At 54.1% G+C, this 21,499-nt stretch overlaps 1 protein-coding gene across 2 annotated transcripts in view; it reads left to right on the forward strand.

Annotated features, from left to right (window-relative positions):
- Hspg2 (heparan sulfate proteoglycan 2) overlaps positions 1-21,499 on the forward strand; it is a 100,067-nt gene that overhangs the window by 74,820 nt on the left and 3,748 nt on the right. The window contains exons 56-92 of one of the 2 annotated variants that reach the window (XM_028875378.2): positions 306-435; positions 630-781; positions 1,120-1,258; positions 1,343-1,494; positions 1,971-2,103; positions 2,217-2,368; positions 3,090-3,228; positions 4,306-4,457; positions 4,653-4,797; positions 5,839-5,984; positions 6,300-6,444; positions 6,927-7,078; positions 7,361-7,502; positions 7,622-7,762; positions 8,414-8,548; positions 8,724-8,905; positions 9,474-9,669; positions 9,870-10,049; positions 10,292-10,552; positions 11,726-11,930; positions 13,125-13,222; positions 13,632-13,898; positions 15,276-15,385; positions 15,549-15,696; positions 15,779-15,895; positions 16,187-16,204; positions 16,654-16,765; positions 17,743-17,887; positions 17,968-18,067; positions 18,227-18,336; positions 18,444-18,552; positions 19,126-19,224; positions 19,515-19,736; positions 20,014-20,258; positions 20,579-20,750; positions 20,852-20,974; positions 21,069-21,125. In XM_028875378.2, coding sequence (XP_028731211.1) covers positions 306-435; positions 630-781; positions 1,120-1,258; positions 1,343-1,494; positions 1,971-2,103; positions 2,217-2,368; positions 3,090-3,228; positions 4,306-4,457; positions 4,653-4,797; positions 5,839-5,984; positions 6,300-6,444; positions 6,927-7,078; positions 7,361-7,502; positions 7,622-7,762; positions 8,414-8,548; positions 8,724-8,905; positions 9,474-9,669; positions 9,870-10,049; positions 10,292-10,552; positions 11,726-11,930; positions 13,125-13,222; positions 13,632-13,898; positions 15,276-15,385; positions 15,549-15,696; positions 15,779-15,895; positions 16,187-16,204; positions 16,654-16,765; positions 17,743-17,887; positions 17,968-18,067; positions 18,227-18,336; positions 18,444-18,552; positions 19,126-19,224; positions 19,515-19,736; positions 20,014-20,258; positions 20,579-20,750; positions 20,852-20,974; positions 21,069-21,125 — 5,431 coding nt within the window. The remainder of the gene's footprint in view (positions 1-305; positions 436-629; positions 782-1,119; positions 1,259-1,342; positions 1,495-1,970; positions 2,104-2,216; positions 2,369-3,089; positions 3,229-4,305; positions 4,458-4,652; positions 4,798-5,838; positions 5,985-6,299; positions 6,445-6,926; positions 7,079-7,360; positions 7,503-7,621; positions 7,763-8,413; positions 8,549-8,723; positions 8,906-9,473; positions 9,670-9,869; positions 10,050-10,291; positions 10,553-11,725; positions 11,931-13,124; positions 13,223-13,631; positions 13,899-15,275; positions 15,386-15,548; positions 15,697-15,778; positions 15,896-16,186; positions 16,205-16,653; positions 16,766-17,742; positions 17,888-17,967; positions 18,068-18,226; positions 18,337-18,443; positions 18,553-19,125; positions 19,225-19,514; positions 19,737-20,013; positions 20,259-20,578; positions 20,751-20,851; positions 20,975-21,068; positions 21,126-21,499) is intronic. The other variant, XM_028875379.2, reaches the window with a different exon arrangement.

Genomic DNA, 21,499 nt, shown 5'->3' on the forward strand with positions numbered 1-21,499 from the left:
CTTGCAGCTAATCACCTTGCGTGCTGGGGTTTTGACCTTTTGGCCCCCACTGACCACATCATGCACTATTTTGTGTGCCCCTGAGGTGGGGGGAATGTTTCCAGTCATCAGATAACCACTGCAGGGGATCTTGAGCGGGACTGGAGCGTGTGTGCTTAGCATTGGTGCAGCGTGGGAAGATGCACAAGACCCGATCGGCCCAGAGCTGATGGCCAAACCCCAGGGCTCACAGAGGGCAGGAGATCATGGGGGTTGTGTTGGGGTCCTGGGGGAATCCCCCTCTGATGCCACCTTCTCTCGGCCAGACCCATGGCACCCTGCTGCGGCTGCACCAGGTGTCTCCTGTCGACTCAGGAGAATATGTGTGCCGGGTGGAGGGAGGGCACGTGCCTCAGGAGAGCTCTGTCCTGGTCACCATTGAGCCTGCAGACTCTGGTAAGTAGCCATGTTGGGAGGGGACGGGAAGTGGATAGGGCTGGACACCACAGGAGGAGACTCTCTGCTGCAGCCATAGCAGGACCCAGAGGTAACACTGCCCACCATGCCTCTATGAGTCCAGTGGGCCCCCTGCCCCCACCCACACCTCTCTCTCATCCTCTGGAGACCGACACTCTGCCCTCTGTTGCTAGCATTCAGGGTCACCCATCCAGTCCGAATCGAGTCATCTTCCTCCCATGTGGCCGAAGGGCAGAGCCTGGATCTGAACTGCCTTGTTGTAGGGCACACTCACCCCCAGATCTCCTGGTACAAGCGAGGAGGCAGCCTCCCTGCCCGGCATCAGGTAGGAGGTGGGGAAGCAAAGGAAGGGACCACAGAGCCCTCGCAGCTGGGGAGTAGAGAGAGCACAGGCTGGGGGTTCAAGCGTATCGCAGTTCAGAGGCCCCCCGCCACTTACCTGCTGGGTGACCTTGGGCAAGTTGTTGGACTTCAGCAAGTGCTGGCTGAGTCTCTGCAAGCCCTGTGTGTCTCAGGTGGCAGGCTCAAGGCCACTTAACCGGGCATAACCTGTACAGTCCCTAGCTAACTAGGCTGGGGGGGGAGCCAAGCAAGGGAACTAGAGTCTGGTGAGTGGGTGCCATGCTGGTCTCTGAACCTGGCGCTCTCTCCCACTCCTCTCAGATACATGGCTCAAGGTTGAGACTGCTCCAGGTGATTCCAGATGACTCCGGGGAGTATGTATGCCGAGTGGTCAGTGACTCCGGCACCCATGAAGCTTTTGTCCCTGTCACCGTCCATCAGCACCTCAGACCCTCCCACGGTGAGTGTCTTAGAGATTGCAGTGAATAGCAGGGGCTGTGAGGGGCCCAGCTGCACCCTCAACCTGCATACTGTCTCATCCCAGCCCAGAGTGTGGTGCACCCTATTCGCATTGAGTCCTCATCAACCTCACTGGCCAGTGGGCATACTCTGGACCTGAACTGCCTGGTGACCAGCCACACACCCCACACCATCACCTGGTATAAGCGTGGAGGCAGCTTACCCAGCCGGCATCAGGTACAGAGCTAATAGATAGGACAGCAGTCTGGCAGGAAGTCCAGAGTAGATCCTAACCCCTAGTCCCGCGCTCACTCAGTCACTCAACAAACACTGAGCATCTCTGCTGGCCAGGCTTGGACTGGCACTAGGGTATAGGTTGATCCTGGTGGTCCGGGTTCGAGCTCCTCTGAAGCCACTGCGTGTGCCCGGCACTGCTGAGCCCTCATGCAGCTAGTGGTCTAAAGGGAAGGTGACATGCTAAAGGACAGCAGGGTGTGACAGGTGGGGCACACTGTAGGGGCGCAGTAGGCCTTTGGAGGGGTGAAGTACAGGAACAGCACCGAGACTAGAGGGTCCTTCCCAAGACCCAGAGGGTGTCGCACCAGGAGCCTCAAGAAGGCACTGAGGGTACCAGGATACCAAGGTCGGGGAGGGGACTTCCGGGATCCAGTGTCTGCAGGGCCTGTGATACTTAGGTGTGGCCTCCATCCTAGATCGTGGGCTCCCACCTCCGGATCCCTCAAGTGACCCCAGCGGACTCCGGAGAGTATGTGTGTCACGTCAGTAATGGCGCTGGCTCCCAGGAGACCTCACTCGTCGTCACCATCGAGGGCAGTTCATCCCATGGTGAGAATGCGGTGGACGAGAGGCGGGGCAAGTGAGTGTTGGGAAGTCAGGGGTCCTCAGCATCGTCACTCTTACCTGATTGCATTCTCTCCCCTCCCCTGCTCCGTCCCCAGTGCCCAGTGTCTCCCCACCAATGAGGATTGAGACCTCATCTCCCACAGTGGTGGAAGGACAGACCTTGGATCTGAACTGTGTGGTGGTTGGGCAGCCCCAGGCCAGTGTCACGTGGTTCAAGCGTGGGGGCAACCTGCCTTCCAGATACCAGGTACCGAGGGGAACTGAGGCAGTGGGGTGGCCCTTTGATCTCTCAGGATGGCAGGGCTCCTTCTCATGCCCAGTGCACTCCAGCCATCTGGACTTGAGGTAGACGAAAGGCAGCCTCAGCAGTGCTGGGAATGTAGCTCAGCTGGCAGAGTGTGCTTGCCTTACATGAGGACTCCCTCCCTAGCCCCACATAAACCCGGAAGTGGTGCTGTGTTCTCAGGAGGTGAAGGCCCAAGGATTAGAAATTATCCTCAGCTGTATAGTATGTTCTCGGGCCATTCTGGTCTGTGTAAGGACCTGAGTTCAAGTCCCAGCACTCACGTAACAAGCCAGGTGTGGTCCTGCACCTACCTGCAATGCCAACACGGAGACTGGCAGAGACAGGGTGCCTCTGGGGCTTGCTGGCTGCCAGTCTAGCTGGCAAAACACTCCCAAGTTCACAGAGAGACCCTGTCTCAAAGGACCACAGCAGACAGTCAGAGTGGAGAATATCCATTGCCCTCCTCTGGCCTCTACACGCATGTACAGGCATGTGAACCAGCACATACCTATTCATACACACACCATGCTCACACATACACACACACACACACACTCACACAAAACATATACACAAAAGTAAATAAGATAGCCTCGGCAGGCCCAGCAAGGGAAGCTGGAGTCAGTGGGGGCCCTGTGGCTGCTGACTCCAGCTCGGTCTGTCTTCTCCCCGCCTGTCCCAGGTCCACGGCTCTCATCTACAGCTACACCATATGTCATTGGAAGACTCCGGCGAGTATGTGTGCCGAGCCAACAACAACATCGATGCCCGGGAGACCTCCATCATGATCTTGGTCTCCCCCCACACCAACAGCCCCTCTGGTGAGTCTGACTCCTGATCCAGGAGAAGAACAGGGAAACACAGTTCCCTAGGAAGAGCCTTGGGCCGAAGCCCAGGGTATAGGTGAGAGCCAGGGTTTCCAAAAAGTGCCTGTGTTCGAATCCTGCTGCGTCACTCCAGGACTGAATAAGCAACCCTTCGCTCGAAGCCTCAGTCTCCTTGACCGTGAAATGGGGACACAACACAGATCACTCCTGCCTAATAACACTTTACTGTCTCAGTGGCACCCCCCTAGCCTTGTGGGGCGATTATAGTTAATAAGCCAGGTCCGGTGGCAAAGGCCTAGAATCTCAGCTAGTTGGGAAGGTAGCACAGGAAAATCAAAAGTTCAAAGCCAGCCTATGCAACTTAGTGAGACCCTATCTCAAAACCAAAGTGAAAAGAGGGCTAGGGGCGTGGCTCCATGCTAGGGCGCTTGCCTAGCATGCAAAAGACCCTAGGCTTAGCCCAAGTATTACAGATGAAAACAAATTTGATTTGTAGGCTGGGGAGATAGCACCGTCGGTAAAGTGCGTGCCAGGCTCGCATGAGGACCTGAGTTAGCGCCCGCATAAAAAAAACTGGATGTGGCCAGGTGGTGCAGGTCTTTAATCCTAGCACTTGGGAGGCAGAGGCAGGTGGATCTCTGTGAGTTCGAGGTCAGACTGGTCTACAAAGCTAGTCCCAGGACAGTCAGAACTAAACACAGAGAAGCCCTGTCTCAGAAAAACAAACAAACAAACAAAAAGCTGGATGTGATGTTGCATGCTTGTTATCCTAAGGTTGACCTCTGGCGCGCACACACATACATTTCATCTTATGCGGACCGTGGTGGCTCACACCTGTAAATAAAAATTAAAGTTCTCATAAAAGGATATTTCCATCATCCCGGGGTACAGAATTGTGAGGGTTAAGTAAGTGAGTCAAGGAATATGGGCCCTTAGAGCAGTGCCTGGCACCCTGTTGGTGCTTGCCAAGGGATAGTTGAAACTACCGTGGGCTATGGATTTTCTGTTCTGTGGTTCCTAAACCCCACTTGAGAGTCTGACTCAGACCAACCTGCTCTCCTCTGTCCTCAGCCCCAGCCGGTGCTGCTCCCATCAGAATCGAGTCCTCCTCTTCACACGTGGCTGAAGGACAGACCCTGGATCTGAACTGTGTGGTCTTTGGACAGGCCCATGCCCAGGTCACGTGGCACAAGAGAGGGGGCAGCCTCCCTGCTCATCATCAGGTACAAAATCAGGAAGGGAAATGAGAGAGATGCTGGCCGGGCGTCCGGTTTGCTCTGCCCAGAAAGGAGGCATGAGACCCCTGTGGGGGTGCCTCACGCACCTGGATTGGAGACTGGACCCTGGCTCCCCACCTTCCAGGCCTCTTGGTTGATACCTTCCCTCTGTTCCTCTGTCTTCGCCCCTCCCCTGACCAGGTCCATGGCTCAAGGCTGCGGCTGAACCACGTGACCCCGGCTGACGAGGGCGAGTATGTGTGCACCTTTCTGAGCAGCTCTGGCCCTCTGGAAGCTTCAGTCCTGGTCTCCATTACAGCATCTACCTCTAATGTCCATGTCCCTGGTGAGGATCCCTGTATGGTTCTGGAAAAAGAGACCAGGAAGGGAGAACAGTGAGGGGGGGGGGGCAAAGACAGGCTCTCTGAGACCTGGAGACAGCAGGCATCTGATCTTAGACTTCTGCCTCCTGTCTCTTACCCTCCCTCACTGTTCTAGAACAGAGGGCCAGGCTATATGGTATGGGTCCTTTCTCTCTCATGGGCTTGAGAACACAAGCTTTCCAGTGTGGTATCAGTGGACCTGGGTCCCAGTGTCCCCGCCTGGAGACACCTGGAGCTGTCACACAAAGAACTTTGCCTCTCCACATTGAGGTCCTCAGTGGAAAAGGATGGTGGGGTTCTTACCCTCTACTGTCTCATTGTATAGGCAATCCAGTGAGGTCCCTAAAGCCAATCTGTCCTAATGAGTGGATCTACTAGCTGTGGTATATTAACAACCAGGGCACCTCAGACCTGTTGAGGTTCATGGTAGTTATTACTAGAGTGGAGCTAAGGACTTAAACGTTTGAAAAGAGATTCAATTAAAGGAAAACACAGGAACTGACAGTGGTCAGGGGCAGGGACCCAGGCATGATGGAAACTGTGATCAGATGTGATGCCTGTGTTCTAAGATCCCCAGATGCCAATCCTCATGATAACCACATATCATCCTGTTAGCTCTGAGGCAGGACGATGGTTCTCCGTTTTACAGTTGGGGAAATGGAGACACAGAGGCCGCTTCCCAAAGATCACACAAGAAGTGGCCATGCTAGCAGCTGAGTTCCTGCAGTCTGACCCCAAGGGCTGAGTTCTTAGCTACCACATGCTGGAGACTGGGAAATGTTGTGGAGGGGCCTGGCAAGGGCCTCTGGGAGCACAAGGTTGCCTGGGGGTGGGGCTAAGAGAAAGAGGAGCCCCCATCCTCAGGGATTCCTACCTTCCAAGTCTGAGTGGCCTAGAAAGGGAGAGAAGCCACACTCTCCCTCGAATCCAGTCTGCACAATAGGGCACCCAGGAAGAGGTTGAACAGCCTTGGCCACTGACCGCTAGCTGTGCCCTGGTCCCAGGTGAAGTCCCGCCCATCCGCATCGAGACCTCTTCCTCCCGAGTGACTGAGGGGCAGACCCTGGATCTAAGATGTGTGGTTGCTGGGCAGGCCCATGCCCAGGTCACATGGCACAAACATGGAGGCAGCCTGCCCATCGGGCACCAGGTACAGAGCCTGGAAAGAGCAGCATGTGCCCCTCTTCCTCAGCCCCAACGATCATTTCCTGAGGGTGGCCCTAGCAGTCAGTTCCAGTTTGGGGAACACTGTCCAGCCACTAGGGGCAAGGGTTTACCAAACAGACTGGGCACAACAGGGTCACCACCAGTACCCAGCACCTTGACATAAGAGAGGGCACCACCTCCTCCAGACCCTGCTTCCTAAACTCTACTGTCTATTGCATAAGAAGCAGAGTTTTGTGTAGCCCAGAGGAGGGCATGCGGAGGCCCCTCAGCCCCTCCCCATCCTCCCTCCTCTATGCAGGTCCATGACCACACGCTGAGGCTGAACTATGTGTCCCCAGAGGACTCTGGCGAGTACTCTTGTCAAGTGACTGGCAGCTCAGGTACCCTGGAGGCTTCCATCCCGATCACCATTGAGGCGGCCTCTAACCCCAGCCCCATCCCTGGTGAGTGGCATGGAGCTGTGGGTAAAGTTGGGGGCAGTACTTTCCTGGCCTTGTTTTCTCACATAGGGCTTTTATTTTGGTAGGTTTTATGGTTGTTGGGTTTTTTTGTTTGTTTGTTTGTTTTTTTTTTTTTTAAGACAAGGTCTCACTTTGTGGCCCATACTGAGTTTTGGAATTACAGATAATTGTCGGTGTAGTTGGCTAAGCATGGCATTGTTCTTGGGGCATTGGCTTTCCTATGGCTGAGGATCAAGCCCACCCAAGTCAAAGCTCCCGTGATCTGTGTCTGGGTCCATAGTCCTTCGATCACCCTCAGTCAGTGGGAACCCAGTCCTGGTTCTCGGCAAGACACCTCAGACTCAGGGAAGGGAGACCTCCTTGGTTGATGTGGCTCAGCCATGTCACCTCCAAGAAGATCACCACAGTTAGATCTTTGCCCTCACCCCAGGAGCCTTGACTGTTCCCCACCTCTGTGCCTGCAGCCCCAGAACTGGTCCAGCCTGTCTACATTGAGTCCTCCTCCTCCCACGTGGCTGAAGGGCAGACTTTGGATCTGAACTGTGTGGTCCCAGGGCAGGCCCATGCCCGTGTCATGTGGTACAAACAAGGAGGCAGCCTGCCTGAAGGACACCAGGTACCCGGTCAGGGTGGGAAGAAGCCCAGGGCAGGCACGGTCTCCTCCTGCAGTTTCCTCTGTACCCAGCATTCATGGGATCGTGGGAACCAGGTGTCCGTCAGGGCTTTCCCTCCCAGCATTACATTTCAGCTAGCAGTAAAGAGAATGGGCTGGACTTCAGAGATGCCGTGTGGGAAGCGCCCTTAGCCCACAGCTGCAGGCCTGGCTCCTAAGCCTCGCTTGGGAACTCACTTCATCTCCAGAACCCTTGATGGCCTCCTTCTCTTCCTCTTCTGGCAGACCCATGGCTCCCTGCTGAGGCTCCACCATATCTCCCCTGCCGACTCTGGCGAATATGTGTGCCAAGTGGTTGGTAGCTCCCACCCTGAGCATAAAGCTTCCTTCATCATCACAGTCCCACCCAGTGCGGGGTCTTCCTACCGTGAGTATGGGAAATGCCTGGAGTGGGGGAGGGGGCCTGGAGCCCAGGCCTGACCTACCTGAGTGTAGTAGCCAGCCCAGCCTACTGAGCCTCGACTCGGACCCTTGGACTCCATCCAGGCCTCAGGAGCCCTGTCATCTCCATTGAGCCACCCAGCATCACAGTGCAGCAGGGCCAAGATGCCAGTTTCAAGTGCCTTATCCACGAGGGAGCAGCGCCCATCAACCTGGAGTGGAAGACGCAGAACCAACAGCTGGAGGGTGAGTGGCTAGCTGCCTGGGCTGGAGGCCGGAGGGAGGGCCATCGGGTAGGGGAGGGTCAGGACAGAAAGCTGGGTCCATACCGTGTTCACCAGTGGCTCTGAGTGAGGCTTGAACCCATCCATGTAGTGATGGAGCAGGATCTGGGAGACTCCAAGGGCTCTCACTTACTGCCATCTGTGACCTAAGTCCTATGCCCGGGCCCAAAGGATCAACAGTGGGCTATCCCTCCCTCCCTCTCTCCCTCCCTCCCTCCCTTCCTCCCTCCCTCCCTCCCTCCCTTAGTATTGATGTGATAAAATACCCTGATAAAAGCAAATCTGGGAGGAAAAATGGCGCTTATTTCGGGCCACAGCTTGGGGGTTATGCTCCATCAAGGCAGCAAGAGCTGGAAGCAGCTGGTCATGTGACATCCGTGACCAGGAAGCAGGGAGGGATGAATGAATGCCCGCATTCTGCTCACTCTCTCTTTTCATGCGGTCCAGAATTCCCTGCCCAGGGAATAGCTTTCTCCACAGTCAACATGAGTCTTCCCACACCAGTTAACCCAATCTCGATAATCCCTCATAGGACTGTCTCCCAGGTTGGCTCTCGATCCTGTCAAGAGACAGCTAACGCTAACCATCACCCTTTCCCAATGCAACCCTGCAGACAACATCCACATCAGCCCCAATGGCTCCATCATTACCATCATGAGCACCCGGCCCAGCAACCATGGAGCCTATCGCTGCGTGGCTTCCAATGCCTATGGTGTGGCCCAGAGCGTCGTCAATCTCAATGTGCATGGTGAGAGACACCACCCCATGGCTCTGCCCCTCTTGCCAGTCCAGCTTCTCCGGGTTTAAAATCTGCCCCGCCACTGCCAGCCCCTCTAAGTCAGTTCCCACATAAGAATGGTATTCAGTCGTGAACTCTGATTTGGATATAACCCACAGCTCTGCATGACATATTCCTCCCACAGGGTCTCCTATAGTGTCTGTGCTCCCTGAGGGCCCTGTGCATGTGAAATTGGGTAAGGACATCTCCCTGGAGTGCATCAGTTCTGGGGAACCCCGCTCTTCCCCCCGTTGGACCCGACTCGGCACCCCGGTGAAGTTGGAGCCGCGGGTATATGGGCTCATGAATAGCCACGCGATGCTGAAGGTGAGGTGGGGGCTGCTTCATGTCTGGGTCTGAGGTCCTTCCTGGGAGCTGACTGAAGCAGGTGCCTAGAGGGAGCATAAGTAGATGGACAGAGAAGAAGAGGTTGGTGGGTAGAAGAGAGAAGGAAAGGAAGAAAGAATGACTCCGAAGCCTGGGGAGACGGGTAGTTGAGTGATGGGTAGGTTGGTAGCTAAGCGTACGGGTGGACTCATGGGAAGTTGTGAAGGCGGGCCTTCCAGCAGCACACAGAAGAGCTAAAATCAAAGGAAGGCATCTGGGGATGTAGCTCAGTCGGGAAAGTGTTCGTCCACCGTGCACCAGATCCTGGCTTCGGTCCCCAGAACTACGTAAACAAATCATGGTGGCGTGTGCCTGTACTTGAAGCATTCAGGGTGTGGAGGCAGGAGGATCAGAAAATCAAGATTGTCATCAAACATAGAGTTCAAGGCCAGCCTGGGCTACATGAGACCCTAGCTCAGAAAACAAAAACAATAATCAAAATACAAAGGAAGGGATCAATATCAGTGTTCTCTTCTGGCCACCCCAAAACCAGACTATTTTCTTCTAGATTCTATCAGCTAAACCATCAGATGCAGGCACCTATGTGTGCCTAGCCCAGAATGCCCTTGGCACAGCACAGAAGCAGGTGGAGGTGATCGTGGACACTGGCACTGTGGTCCCAGGCGCCCCCCAGGTCCAAGTTGAAGAAGCTGAGCTGACCTTGGAGGCTGGACACACGGCCATGCTACACTGCTCAGCCACAGGTGTGATGGGGACCCACAGAAAGGCAGAGCGGTGCTGCTCTGGGGTTTGAATTCATCTGAAGACGATGTCATGCCCCGGAAGCATCCACTTAGCCAGTCCCATGGAGGGAGAGGTCACTTAGAACCCTTTTCCTATCCACCCCCACACTTGATTGGTCCCTGGAACAACCTAGTGACCAATGGCATCTTCAACCCCATAGGCAACCCCCCGCCCACCATCCAGTGGTCCAAGCTGCGCTCCCCGCTGCCCTGGCAGCACCAGATAGAAGACAACACACTGGTCATTCCCCAGGTGGCCCAGCAAGACTCAGGCCAGTACATCTGTAATGCCACCAACTCTGCCGGGCATGCTGAAGCCACTGTTGTCCTGCACGTGGAGAGTAAGTCTCCCATACCCTCTCCTTGGACTTCTGTCAGTGGAGATCTATGTTCCCCTGAAAAAGCCCCTCTTTGGGTAGAACCCCAGGATCTCCATCCATCCAGAGGACTCCGGAGCCTGTCCTGACTGCCACCCGTGTCTCCTCTTGGTCCCTAGAAGCTTAACGGCATTGCCTGGTTCCAGCTCCCTGCTGTGATCCTGACCTCTGCCCTTTCCCACCTGCTCTCTGTGCATGTCCTCCAGGTCCTCCATATGCTACGATCATTCCAGAGCACACCTCGGTGCAGCCAGGGAATCTGGTTCAGCTGCAGTGCCTGGCTCACGGCACGCCCCCACTCACCTTCCAGTGGAGCCGGATGGCTGGCGTCCTGCCCAAAAGGGCCGTTGTCAGGAATGAGCTGCTGCACCTGGAGCCCTTGGGCCCTGCAGACTCTGGCCGCTACCGCTGCCAGGTCTCCAACAAAGTGGGCTCAGCTGAGGCCTTTGCCCTAGTGCTGGTCCAAGGTAAGCAGCTGGAGTCCCAGTGGGAAGCCAGGCACCAGGGCTCCTCTTGACCATGTACACTTGGGATACAGAGGCTGTTGCCCGTCTGTAGTGTCCTTCTCTAAGGCTGAGGTTGCTTCCTTAGCCAGGAAGACCTTCCCTCCGTTACTTTTCGCAGCTCCCTAGCTTTCAGGCCACTTGCTGCCCTGCCTTGTACTTGCACGGAAAGTTCCCTCACCTGCCAGGCAAGAAGGACGCTCAATGCAAGGCCTGGACCCTACTGTCCCAGAAGGCCTGAGCTTGTCCACCACAGGCCCAGAGGAAAGGAAATGAGCATTTGACAAACAGCAGCGAATATGTGACAGGGCCACCTCTTACAGGCCCAGGACCCTGGTGTAACTATGGAGACTCTAACATCCCTGTGCTGTGGGCTCCTACAGGAGCCACACAAGCCTTTGGACACGAAAGTCTAGAAGCAAGGAGAGCACCTAGCTTACTGGTCAAGGGCCTGGACTGTGGCCTCAGAGGTAACTTTAGCTGAGTTAGCTCATGTTAAACCTCAATATTTTTTCAAACATAAAGAGAAAGGAAACAAAAAAGTGTCTCCCTCCCGGCCATTCATGTGCATTGAATGAATGAGTGTGAGAACAAGCAGATGAATGGATCTGTATTGAAAGGACTCTGCTGTCTGGCTAGAGAGGCTCTCAGAAGAACGTCCCTTGAATGCTGAGATGAGGGTATCCTGGTACCCCGGTGTGCCAGGCAGGGGTGTGACGCATACGTATGTACAAAAGAACCACCAGTGTCCTGTGTGATGCTGTGGACCTTAGTCCAAGCTCATCAAGATACTAAGCTGAGGGAGCCCTTGAGCCTAGGAATTCAAGTACTATTCTGGACAACAGACGAGAGACCTCATCTCAAAACCCTATACATAAAACCTCAGGCACTTAGGCTGGGCTCGTGCCTGTTTAACGTGCACTGAGTCCTGGGTTCAGTCCCCAGCACCACATAAACTAGATGTGGTGACATGTGCCTGTGATCCCAGCATTCAGGCAGGAAAATCCAAAGTTCAAAGTTCAAGGTCATCCTTAGCTACATAGTGAGTCTGAAGATAGCCTATGTTACATGAGACCCTGTTGTAATATCAATCAATCAATCAATCAATCAATCACTCCATCTCACATGTCTCCACAGGCCTTTCTGGCGAGCTCCCTAACACATCCATCCCAGTCGGATACACACCCATTGTGCAAGTCACTCCTCAGGTAGAGACCAAGAACATCGGGGCCAGCGTTGAGTTCCACTGTGCTGTGCCCAGTGAACAAGGCACGCACCTCCGTTGGCTCAAGGAGGGAGGTCAGCTGCCTCCTGGATACAGTGTACAGGATGGAGTCCTCCGGTGAGTGGTGGTGGGTGTGGACTGGACTCAGGTACTCCCCAGCCGAATGCTCCGTGGGACTCAGTCACTTCACCTGCCTATGGGGCCCATGACCGAGCAATGTCCTTGAGGGAGCTGCTTGGCCTCTCTGAGCCTCACAATGGTCAATCAGTTAGGAAATTGAAGTGCTGGTGTGTCTTTAAAATGCTTAGCGCTTTCCTGGCGCCTGGAAGGCCATCTGTTAACAGTGGCCTGCGTTCCTTCTGTTCTGGTTTGGTTTGGTTTTTGGTATTATTTGGTTTTGGTATTTTGGTATTTCTGAGACCAGGTCTTACTCTATAGTTCATGCTGGCCTGAAACTCACTATGTAGATCAGATTGGCCTCTTAACCAGCTATGTTCCTCCTGCCTCAGCCTCTCAAGTACGGGGATTACAGATGTGAGCCACTGTGCCCAACTCTGCATTCCTGTTATTTAAGGCAAGAAACTGGGGCCAGAGATCTGCGGCTCGGTCACAGTGGGACCTTGAGTCAGTGTGACAGTGAGCCTTAGAGCAAGAAATCAGTGTCTGAGATGGGCGTGGGAACCAGGCCTCAGGGCACAGGCTTATGATAGGGAGGCTGAAGGAGGAGCATCATAAGTTCAAGGCTACAGAGTGAGTTAGGCCAGCCTGGACAACCTAGTTGAAAGCATGTTTCCAAATAAAGTAAAAATCAAATGAGAATGTAGCTCATTGGTAGAGCGGTGTCCTGGCATGTGTGAGGCCTAAAGTTCAATCCCCAATACCACAGACAGATAGATGATGGATGGATGGATGGATGAATAGATAATAGATGGATAGATAGATGAGATGAAATGGTTTGGTGCACCACCCTGTCTACCTGCATCCTGTTCACTGGCACTGGCCCTGGGTTCTGGTCTGTCTCCTATTTGTTTTTGTTTGTTTAGGTAATTATGTATGTGTACATGTCGGCATGTACATGCCATTGTGTGTGTGTGTGTGTGTGTGTGTGTGTGTGTGTGTGTAGATCAGAGGACAGTTTGCAGGAATCAGTTCTCTGCCTCTACCATGTAGGACCCAGGGATTAAACTCAGATCACTTGACTTAAGGGCAAGTGATTTACCCCATGTCATCTCATCAGCCCCTGTTTTAATTCACACAGCTGAAAACATTTCCCATGGCTTTCCTTCTGACGTCACCTTTCTTTCTTCTCAGAATCCAGAACATAGACCAGAGCTGCCAAGGGAAATATGTTTGTCATGCCCATGGGCCTTGGGGACAAGCCCAGGCCAGTGCCCAGCTAATTGTTCATGGTAAGAGGTGGCGTCAGGCCTCTGCTAAGAGCAGGGCCAGAGATAGAAAGGAACGGTGGTGGGGTTTGCCCCTGCTCCAAGGGAACGCTGTAAATGTGCGTGATAAAGAGAATTATTCTATTTTCCTTGCTTGCACCTTGCATGGAGTAATGGCCATGAAAGGTATGGCAAGGAAGAAGGGAGCTGGGCGTAGGAGTGGGTGCCCAGCTACTTGAGTGCATGCACAAACAGAAGCTTAACAATTGGATGCGTGAGTGGCCACATGAAAAGCAAGCCAGAAGATGTTTGAGTGCCTAGGGCTCTCAGCCATCCTCCCAGACTTGACCTCCCCGTGGCCTGGCTCATCACACCGTTCCTCCCCCAACCTTGACCTCCCTGAGCCTCGCTCAGCACTCTGCCTCTCCCCCAGCCTTACCCACGGTGCTCATCAACGTCCGCACCTCTGTGCACTCCGTGGTTGTTGGCCACTCTGTGGAGTTGGAGTGCTTGGCACTGGGTAACCCGAAGCCTCAGATAACTTGGAGCAAAGTTGGAGGACACCTAAGGCCTGGCATTGTGCAAAGTGGAAATGTCGTCAGGATCGCCCATGTGGAGCTGGCTGACGCAGGACAGTACCGCTGTATGGCCACCAATGCTGCTGGTACCACCCATTCCCATGTGCTGCTGCTCGTGCAAGGTAGAGACCACTGGGGACTAGGGGAGGGGCGGGGGAGGGACGGGGAGGGACAGGACCTTGAGGTGCTGCCAGCTCCGCCTTGCTACATCACTCCTCCTGTGCTATCCTGGGGATCTCCTAGTGTCTATATTTCAGAGACAGCTTTCCCAGCAAATGAATAAATGTGAGTGTTTGTCTGAGCAGGCTGCATGCCAAAGGCTATCAAGAAGAAAAAGTAGACCTAGTGTGGTGGTACATGCCTTTAATCCCAGGACTCTGGGGAGGCAGGGACAGGTGGATTCTTGGGCTTGCTGGCTCAAGAGGCAGAGGCAAGCCAGTCTCTGTAAGTTTGAGACCAGCCTGGTCTACATATCGAGTTCCAGTCCAGTTAGAGGTACATAGTGTGAGACCCTATCTCCAAAAAAAGAAGGAGGAGAAAGAGGAGAAATAACCCTTACTCTAATGGAGGAGCCCCATTCCCTAGTCTGATGGAGGAGACCCATACCCTAGTCTGATGGAGGAGACCCATACCCTAGTCCGATGGTAGACTTTACAGAAACAGACCATGTAAAACCGAGAGTGGTGACACACACTTGCCATCCCAGCACTCAGGAGACTGAGGAAGAAAGAGCTTGGGTTTGAGGCCAGCCTGGGCTACATAGTAAGACACCATCTCAAAATAAATAAACATACACCTATAATCCAGCATCTCCAAGGTGAAGGCAAGAGGAATTATAGGTTTAAGGCCACCCTATGCTACACAGCGGTAGAGATCAGCCTGGGCTATGAGAGACCCAACCTCTTTTTTTAAAAAGGGGCGGAGATGGGGTAAAGGCACCTGCTGCCAGGCTTCAGGACCCTCATGGTGGAAAGAGAGAACCAATTCCTGCAAGCTGTCCTCTGACCTCCACACACATGCATGGCATGTGCCCACATACACAGACATAAACACACAAACAAATAAATAAATAAATAAATAAATAAATAAATAAATGTAATTTTAAAATAAATAAATAAAAAGACACCATGGAAGTAAAGCACTCACTGTAGGTAGGCAGTAGACACAAACCTGTTTTCTTCAAAGACAATTCCTTTTACCCCAGACTCTGAGACTTACTCCCTACCAGTTCACCTACACCACCCTAGTGTCCCGTTCTCAGGTCCCCGCTGTACAGATGTCTGCTCAGGCGGGAAGTGATATCAGCCAGCCTAGGCCTGAGCTGCACCTCTCCCTGGTCCCCTCAGTCCAACCAGGAATGATCAGCCATAGTCCCTCCCGCCCCCATTTGTACAGTGGACACAGTGCCTCTCTCCCAGAGTAAAATGAAGACTAGAGAAGCATGAGGTAGCACAAAGTTGGTGGATGCATCACATGGATGGCCTCTGTCTGCCCCCCAGCCTTGCCGCAGATCTCAACTCTCCCAGAGGTCCGAGTGCCTGTTGGCTCCGCAGCAGTCTTCCCGTGCATGGTCTCAGGCTACCCGACTCCTGCCATCACCTGGAGCAAGGTAAATGTTCGGCAAGTGCCAGCCGTTCCTCCAGGCCAGGACCAGCTCTGAGCCAACTCGGTACCACAGGACCTGGTCAAGAGGGAATGCCCAATTTGAAGATGGGTCTGGGGCAGAGTAGGGGCATGAGACAAGGCCAAGCCTTCAGTGCCAATGTTTATAGGTGGATGGTGACCTGCCACCTGACAGCCGCCTGGAGAACAACATGCTGATGCTGCCATCAGTTCGCCCCCAGGACGCCGGGACCTATGTGTGCACGGCCACCAACCGGCAGGGCAAGGTCAAAGCCTTCGCCTATCTGCAGGTGCCAGGTAGGACAGCTCCAGCCCTAACTGGCAAGACATGCCAACTGGGCCCACAGAAGGTGTCTCTCTGACAGTCTTCTCTCTGCAGAGCGAGTGGTACCCTACTTCACTCAGACACCCCACTCCTTCCTGCCGCTTCCCACCATCAAAGACGCCTACAGGAAGTTTAAGATCAAGATCACCTTCCGGCCAGACTCTGCAGATGGTAAGCAGGCACCTGGGAGGTATGGAGGCTGGCCTGGGGTAGGTAGGGTAGGGACCCTGGCAGAAGCCCTGTTGTATCCAGGGTCCACTGGGTTTCTCTTGCCTCCTTGCTTCTCACTCCCTCCTCTGTGACATTCTGGCCTCTACCTGGTCCTGCCGCATGGCTGCCTTGGTGCCCAGCCCTCCTGGCCCATCTTCCTGTCCTGCTCAGTGTTCTTTTTTATCTGATGGCTCTTTCTCTCTCTCTCTCCTCATCCTGTCATCTTGCTGATCTCTCACTTTCACTGTCCAGGCCTCATTCTCTACTCAGGTGAGTTTCTGCCTCCCTCTCCTCCTTCAGACACACTCTAAGGATGTATGCCCAAAAAGTCAGATCCTCTGTAGGAACTCTTGGCAAACCTCTTCTCCTCAGGGTCCTGACTGTGAGGTTTCTGGCCACCTTCCAGAGTGAGGGATCACAGAGTGGAAAGGCTCAGGCCAGCGGTTCTCAGCCTGTGGGTCATGACCCCTTTGGGGACCAAACAGCCTTTTCACAGGGGTCGCCTAAGACCGTCTGCACAGTAGATATTTACGTTAGGATTCACAACAGTAGCAAAATTACAGTGATGAAGTAGCAACACAATAATTTTATGATTTGGGGGGGTCACCATAACCTGAAGAACTGTACTGAGGGGTCATGGCATTAGGAAGGTTGGGGACCACTGGCTCAAGAACTTGGGTGACCAGAGGGGAGGCTGCTGACACTGCTGTGCCCTCCAGGGATGCTACTGTACAACGGGCAGAAGCGGATCCCAAGGAGTCAAACCAACCTGGCCAACAGGCAGCCTGATTTCATCTCCTTTGGCCTGGTGGGCGGAAGGCCCGAGTTCCGGTGAGATCTCTACCTCCCTGCCTTCTGGGAGGGATGGGCTGGGGACTGGACACGAGTTTTAGTTGGGCATATTCTGCTTTAGCTGAGTTATACTAGGGTGAATCTATAGAAAAAGTAGCTATGGCTGTTGTTACCCTTAATGGCCACTCAGTCTACTGGAGGAGGCACCATATCCTGGGCAGGCAGAGGAGGGATCTTTCAAAAAGCTTAGGACTACTGCAGGCAGGATTCATTCATTCATCCATCTACTTGTTCATTCATTCATTCATTCATTCATGTATTCATCCCTTTCATCCATCAACCACCCCATTCATCCATCCATCCATTTATCCACCTGTCCATCCATTTACCTATCTATCCATCCATCTATCCATCTACCCATTTATCTATCAATCTGTTCATCCACCCACCCACCCATCCATCTTCATCCATTCATTCACATCACCTGTTCATCTACTCATCCATCCATCCATCCATTCATGAATCCATCAATTCATCCATCCATCCATCTGTTCATTCATCCTCTCACCAATCATTCATCCATTCAATAATTACTTGCTTGACTCTTGCCATGTGCCAGGCACAGTTACAGGTATGAACAGAACAAGTTAGGTTGAACCCTATAGGAGTGTCCACTCTAGTTGGGGAAGCCAATCCCTAACAAAGAAAAGCAAGGTCGTCTCAAAGGCAAAAGCCGGGCACTAGGCTGCAGGGCCTCAGAGCAGAGAATTCTGCCAGTTCTAAAAGCCTGCTCTGGAGATGCTCCCACAGAAAGGCAGTGAGGGAGAGAACTTTTGGAAGAGGTGGGCATAGCCTGGGTTGGGTGATGAAGGGAAAACAAATCAGACAGAAACTTCAGAGCCAGGACCACAGGGAATGATGATATCCTTCCTCTGGATCCCATTGCCCAGCCTGGGCCTGCCTGAAGCTGCGCTTACAAACACTCTCTCTTGCCCCTGCCCCACCCTGCGGAGCAGATTTGATGCTGGCTCTGGCATGGCCACGATCCGCCACCCCACACCGCTGACCCTAGGCCAGTTCTACAACGTGACCCTGCTACGGAGCCTCACTCATGGATCTCTGATTGTGGGCAATTTAGCTCCTGTTAATGGAACCTCCCAGGTGAGACCCAACCTGTCCTGTTTCCAGTTCCCAGCCTGTACCTACCCCAATAGCTAGACGTGACTCACCCACCTCCACAGGGCAAATTCCAAGGCTTGGACCTGAATGAGGAGCTGTATCTGGGTGGCTATCCTGACTACGGCGCCATCCCCAAGGCTGGACTCAACAGCGGCTTTATAGGTGAGCCTTCCTTCTCCCCATTCCCCAGGTAAACGTCCCCGGCTGGTCATAGAGCCCCATAAGCTAAGGGGGGCACAATAGATGTGGGCTGCAGCTGGCCAACTTCCCATCCCCTCCATATGTTCATCCTGCCTCCCCCAATCCTGCCCCACCCTTCAGGCTGTATACGTGAGCTGCACATCCAAGGCGAAGAGATCATCTTCCACGACTTCAACCTTACAACACATGGCATCTCCCACTGCCCTACTTGCCAGGACCGACCCTGCCAGGTGGCTCTTCACATACCACCCCCCAGCTGCCCTGAGCCATGGCTTGCCCCTGGGGGGGGAGGGGGAGACTGTGGCCTCCTTGCCTGACGCCTGCGGCTGCTTTGCAGAATGGAGGCCAGTGCCATGATTCTGAAAGCACCAGCTACACCTGTGTCTGCCCTCCTGGCTTCATCGGCAGCCGCTGTGAGCATTCACAGTCACTGCACTGCCACCCAGGTGAGTGCCCCACCCCACTTCTCCGTTCCTCCTCCTCGAGAACTTAAGACCCCTCCCATGGTGGTAACTAACCTCTCTCTGTAGCCCAGACACTGCCATCTAGGTCTCTACTGCCTCTCCATTCATTACACGAGTCAGGCACACATACCCTACACTCTTACCTAGGTGCAGTCTTGTATGTGTATGTATGTGCTATGATTGAACTCAAGGCCTTGCACATGCTAGATGGCCACTTACCCGTAATACCACCAGTACTCAGGAGGCACAGGCAGGAGGATCATGTACCAGTTCAAAGCCAGACTGAACTACATAGTGAGTTCCAGGCTAGCCACAGCTACAAAGCAAGACTCCTAAAAGCAAAAACCAACACAGGTACACAGGTGCCACAGCTGTCCCTAGGGATCCTCTCTAACACTATCCTTCTTTTGACTCTGCCCCCACTTTGGACCTGGACAGTCCTTCCAGGCTGGCTTAGCCCTAAGAGCCTAAGTCCCCAAAAATGTGAGAGGCAGAATTTAGACATGAGAATCTCCTCTGCTGAGTTATCCCCCTGCCTCTTGTCTATGCCTCCAGAGGCCTGTGGGCCCGACGCCACCTGTGTGAACCGGCCAGATGGTCGAGGCTTCACCTGTCGCTGCCACCTGGGCCGGTCAGGGATGAGGTGTGAGGAAGGTGAGTGAGTGATGGCTGGGGACATCATACAAGGCACGCTGGGGCTATAACAAGTCTTGTGAGTAATAAAGTTAGTCTAAAGCAAGAAGATGTTAAAATCAACCGGCCACACTCCTGTCTAGCCTGAGTCCCTTACCTGGTATTCCCCAAGTGGGCTTCTGTCTTCCCGGGAATCTTCAGCCTGATGGGCAGGGCTGGTCCTGAGCCTCTGGTAGGGTCTGGGAGGGGGGAGGCTCCTGCCCAGGACGCTGCTATCCTCACTGCTCCTAGCTAAGCTATGGCTGCTACAGGTGTGACGGTGACCACCCCATCTCTGTCTGGCATTGGCTCCTACCTGATACTACCGGCTCTCACCAATACTCACCATGAGCTACGCCTGGATGTGGAGTTCAAGCCACTGGAACCTAATGGGATCTTGCTGTTCAGTGGGGGCAAGAGTGGGCCCGTGGAAGACTTTGTGTCCCTAGCGATGGTTGATGGCCACCTGGAGTTCCGCTATGAGCTGGGGTCAGGTAAGCACTGGATGCCATGTGTGGGTGAGTCTGGGTGCCAAGCTCTGCACTATTTTGGGGTCACCATATGGCTAGGAGGGAAGAGGGGATACGATCAGGAGCCAGACCTTCTGAGGTTTGTTCCTGCATGCTTCTCTGTGACTTTAAGGCCGCCCCTCACCACAAACTCCTCATCAGAGATTCCTCAAATCTATGAGAAGTATCCCGTTAATCACACCCTAGAGCGAGAGAGTTTCGGAGTCCCGCCAATACCCAGTGCTGCCTTTGGTCTCATCAGGTCTGGCTGTTCTCCGGAGCTCTGACCCACTGGCCCTGGGACGCTGGCACCGAGTATCTGCAGAGCGCCTCAACAAAGATGGCAGCCTGCAGGTCGATGGAGGGCACCCTGTGCTGCGCTCCTCACCAGGAAAGAGCCAGGGTCTCAACCTGCACACGCTGCTCTACCTGGGTGGTGTGGAGCCCTCCATGCAGCTCTCCCCAGCCGTCAATATGAGTGCTCACTTCCGTGGCTGTGTGGGCGAGGTGAGGAGCAGCCCTCAGAGGGTCAGTGGGAGGGAAGGGGTCAGTGTGGGACCACCTGCCACACCTGGGGCCCTGGGACCACACGTTTTCTGCTGAGTCAGTTTCTTCAAAATAGGGATAATAGTAGCCACTGTTGGGGACTGGCCACACAGGAGATACGCAGTTTCAAGGCCTCCCTTCCACACTTGGGGTCCTATGCCACTTTTCATGCCCCTGCCCTGACGTCCCAGATGCTCTCTCTAGCGCGTGCTTACTCTGCTGGCACACCCATGTCTCTCCGCCTTCCACACCCCATGAGTCCCTTGGTGCTCCTATGCCAGGTGTCTGTGAATGGCAAGCGGTTGGACCTCACCTACAACTTCTTGGGCAGCCACGGTGTAGGGCAGTGCTATGACAGCTCCCCGTGTGAGCGCCAGCCCTGCCAGAACGGTGCCACATGCATGCCCGCGGGCGAATATGAGTTCCAGTGCCTGTGTCAAGATGGCTTTAAAGGTACCAGAGCCAGCCCAGGACACAGCAGGGCACGGGACCAGCAGTCCAAGGGTCAGAGGGTAGTTAGCTCCTGCCCACCCACCTTTGCTTTGGCCCCCCAGGAGACCTGTGTGAGCATGAGGAGAACCCTTGCCAGCTCCAAGAGCCTTGTCTGAATGGTGGCACCTGCCGGGGTACCTATTGCTTCTGTCTCCCTGGCTTCTCTGGCCCACACTGCCAACTAGGTACGTATTATTAATTGTTCTCCACCCTCCTCTGGGGACAGACGCAGTTACTGGGTATCTGTGTCTGTCAGCTAGATCCCACCCTTCCCCACAGGCCCTGGCTACGGCATAGTGGAATCTGACTGGCACCTTGAAGGCAGTGGAGGCAATGGTACGTACTCCCTGTGGCCAGCTGGGCAAATCGGTGGCCTCGTCTTCTTGGTCTGGGTCTCTCAGCCTCTTTTCCTCCAGTTACTTATAGCTCAGTTTGGGTCCTCAAGTAAAACAAGCCCATGGGAGGAGCTCACTGGGCACAGATAGGAAGGAACAAAGAGGGACAGTGATACACAACTTATTGGCAAAGTGACCTTGGGCAGGCCTTTGAAGCACTCTGACATCAGTTCCTTCAGTCAGCAAGCATCTATTGTGTGCCCCCTTGGAACAGTGCGGGACTTGTTCTTTGGAATTCGGTATACTTAAGAGCACAAATGTGTGGGGCCAGCGACATGGCTCAAGAGTGCTTGAGGCTCCTACCAAGACCTGAGT

The sequence above is a fragment of the Peromyscus leucopus genome, chromosome 2 (genome assembly GCF_004664715.2).
Source record: "Peromyscus leucopus breed LL Stock chromosome 2, UCI_PerLeu_2.1, whole genome shotgun sequence".
Classification (NCBI taxonomy): domain Eukaryota; kingdom Metazoa; phylum Chordata; class Mammalia; order Rodentia; family Cricetidae; genus Peromyscus; species Peromyscus leucopus.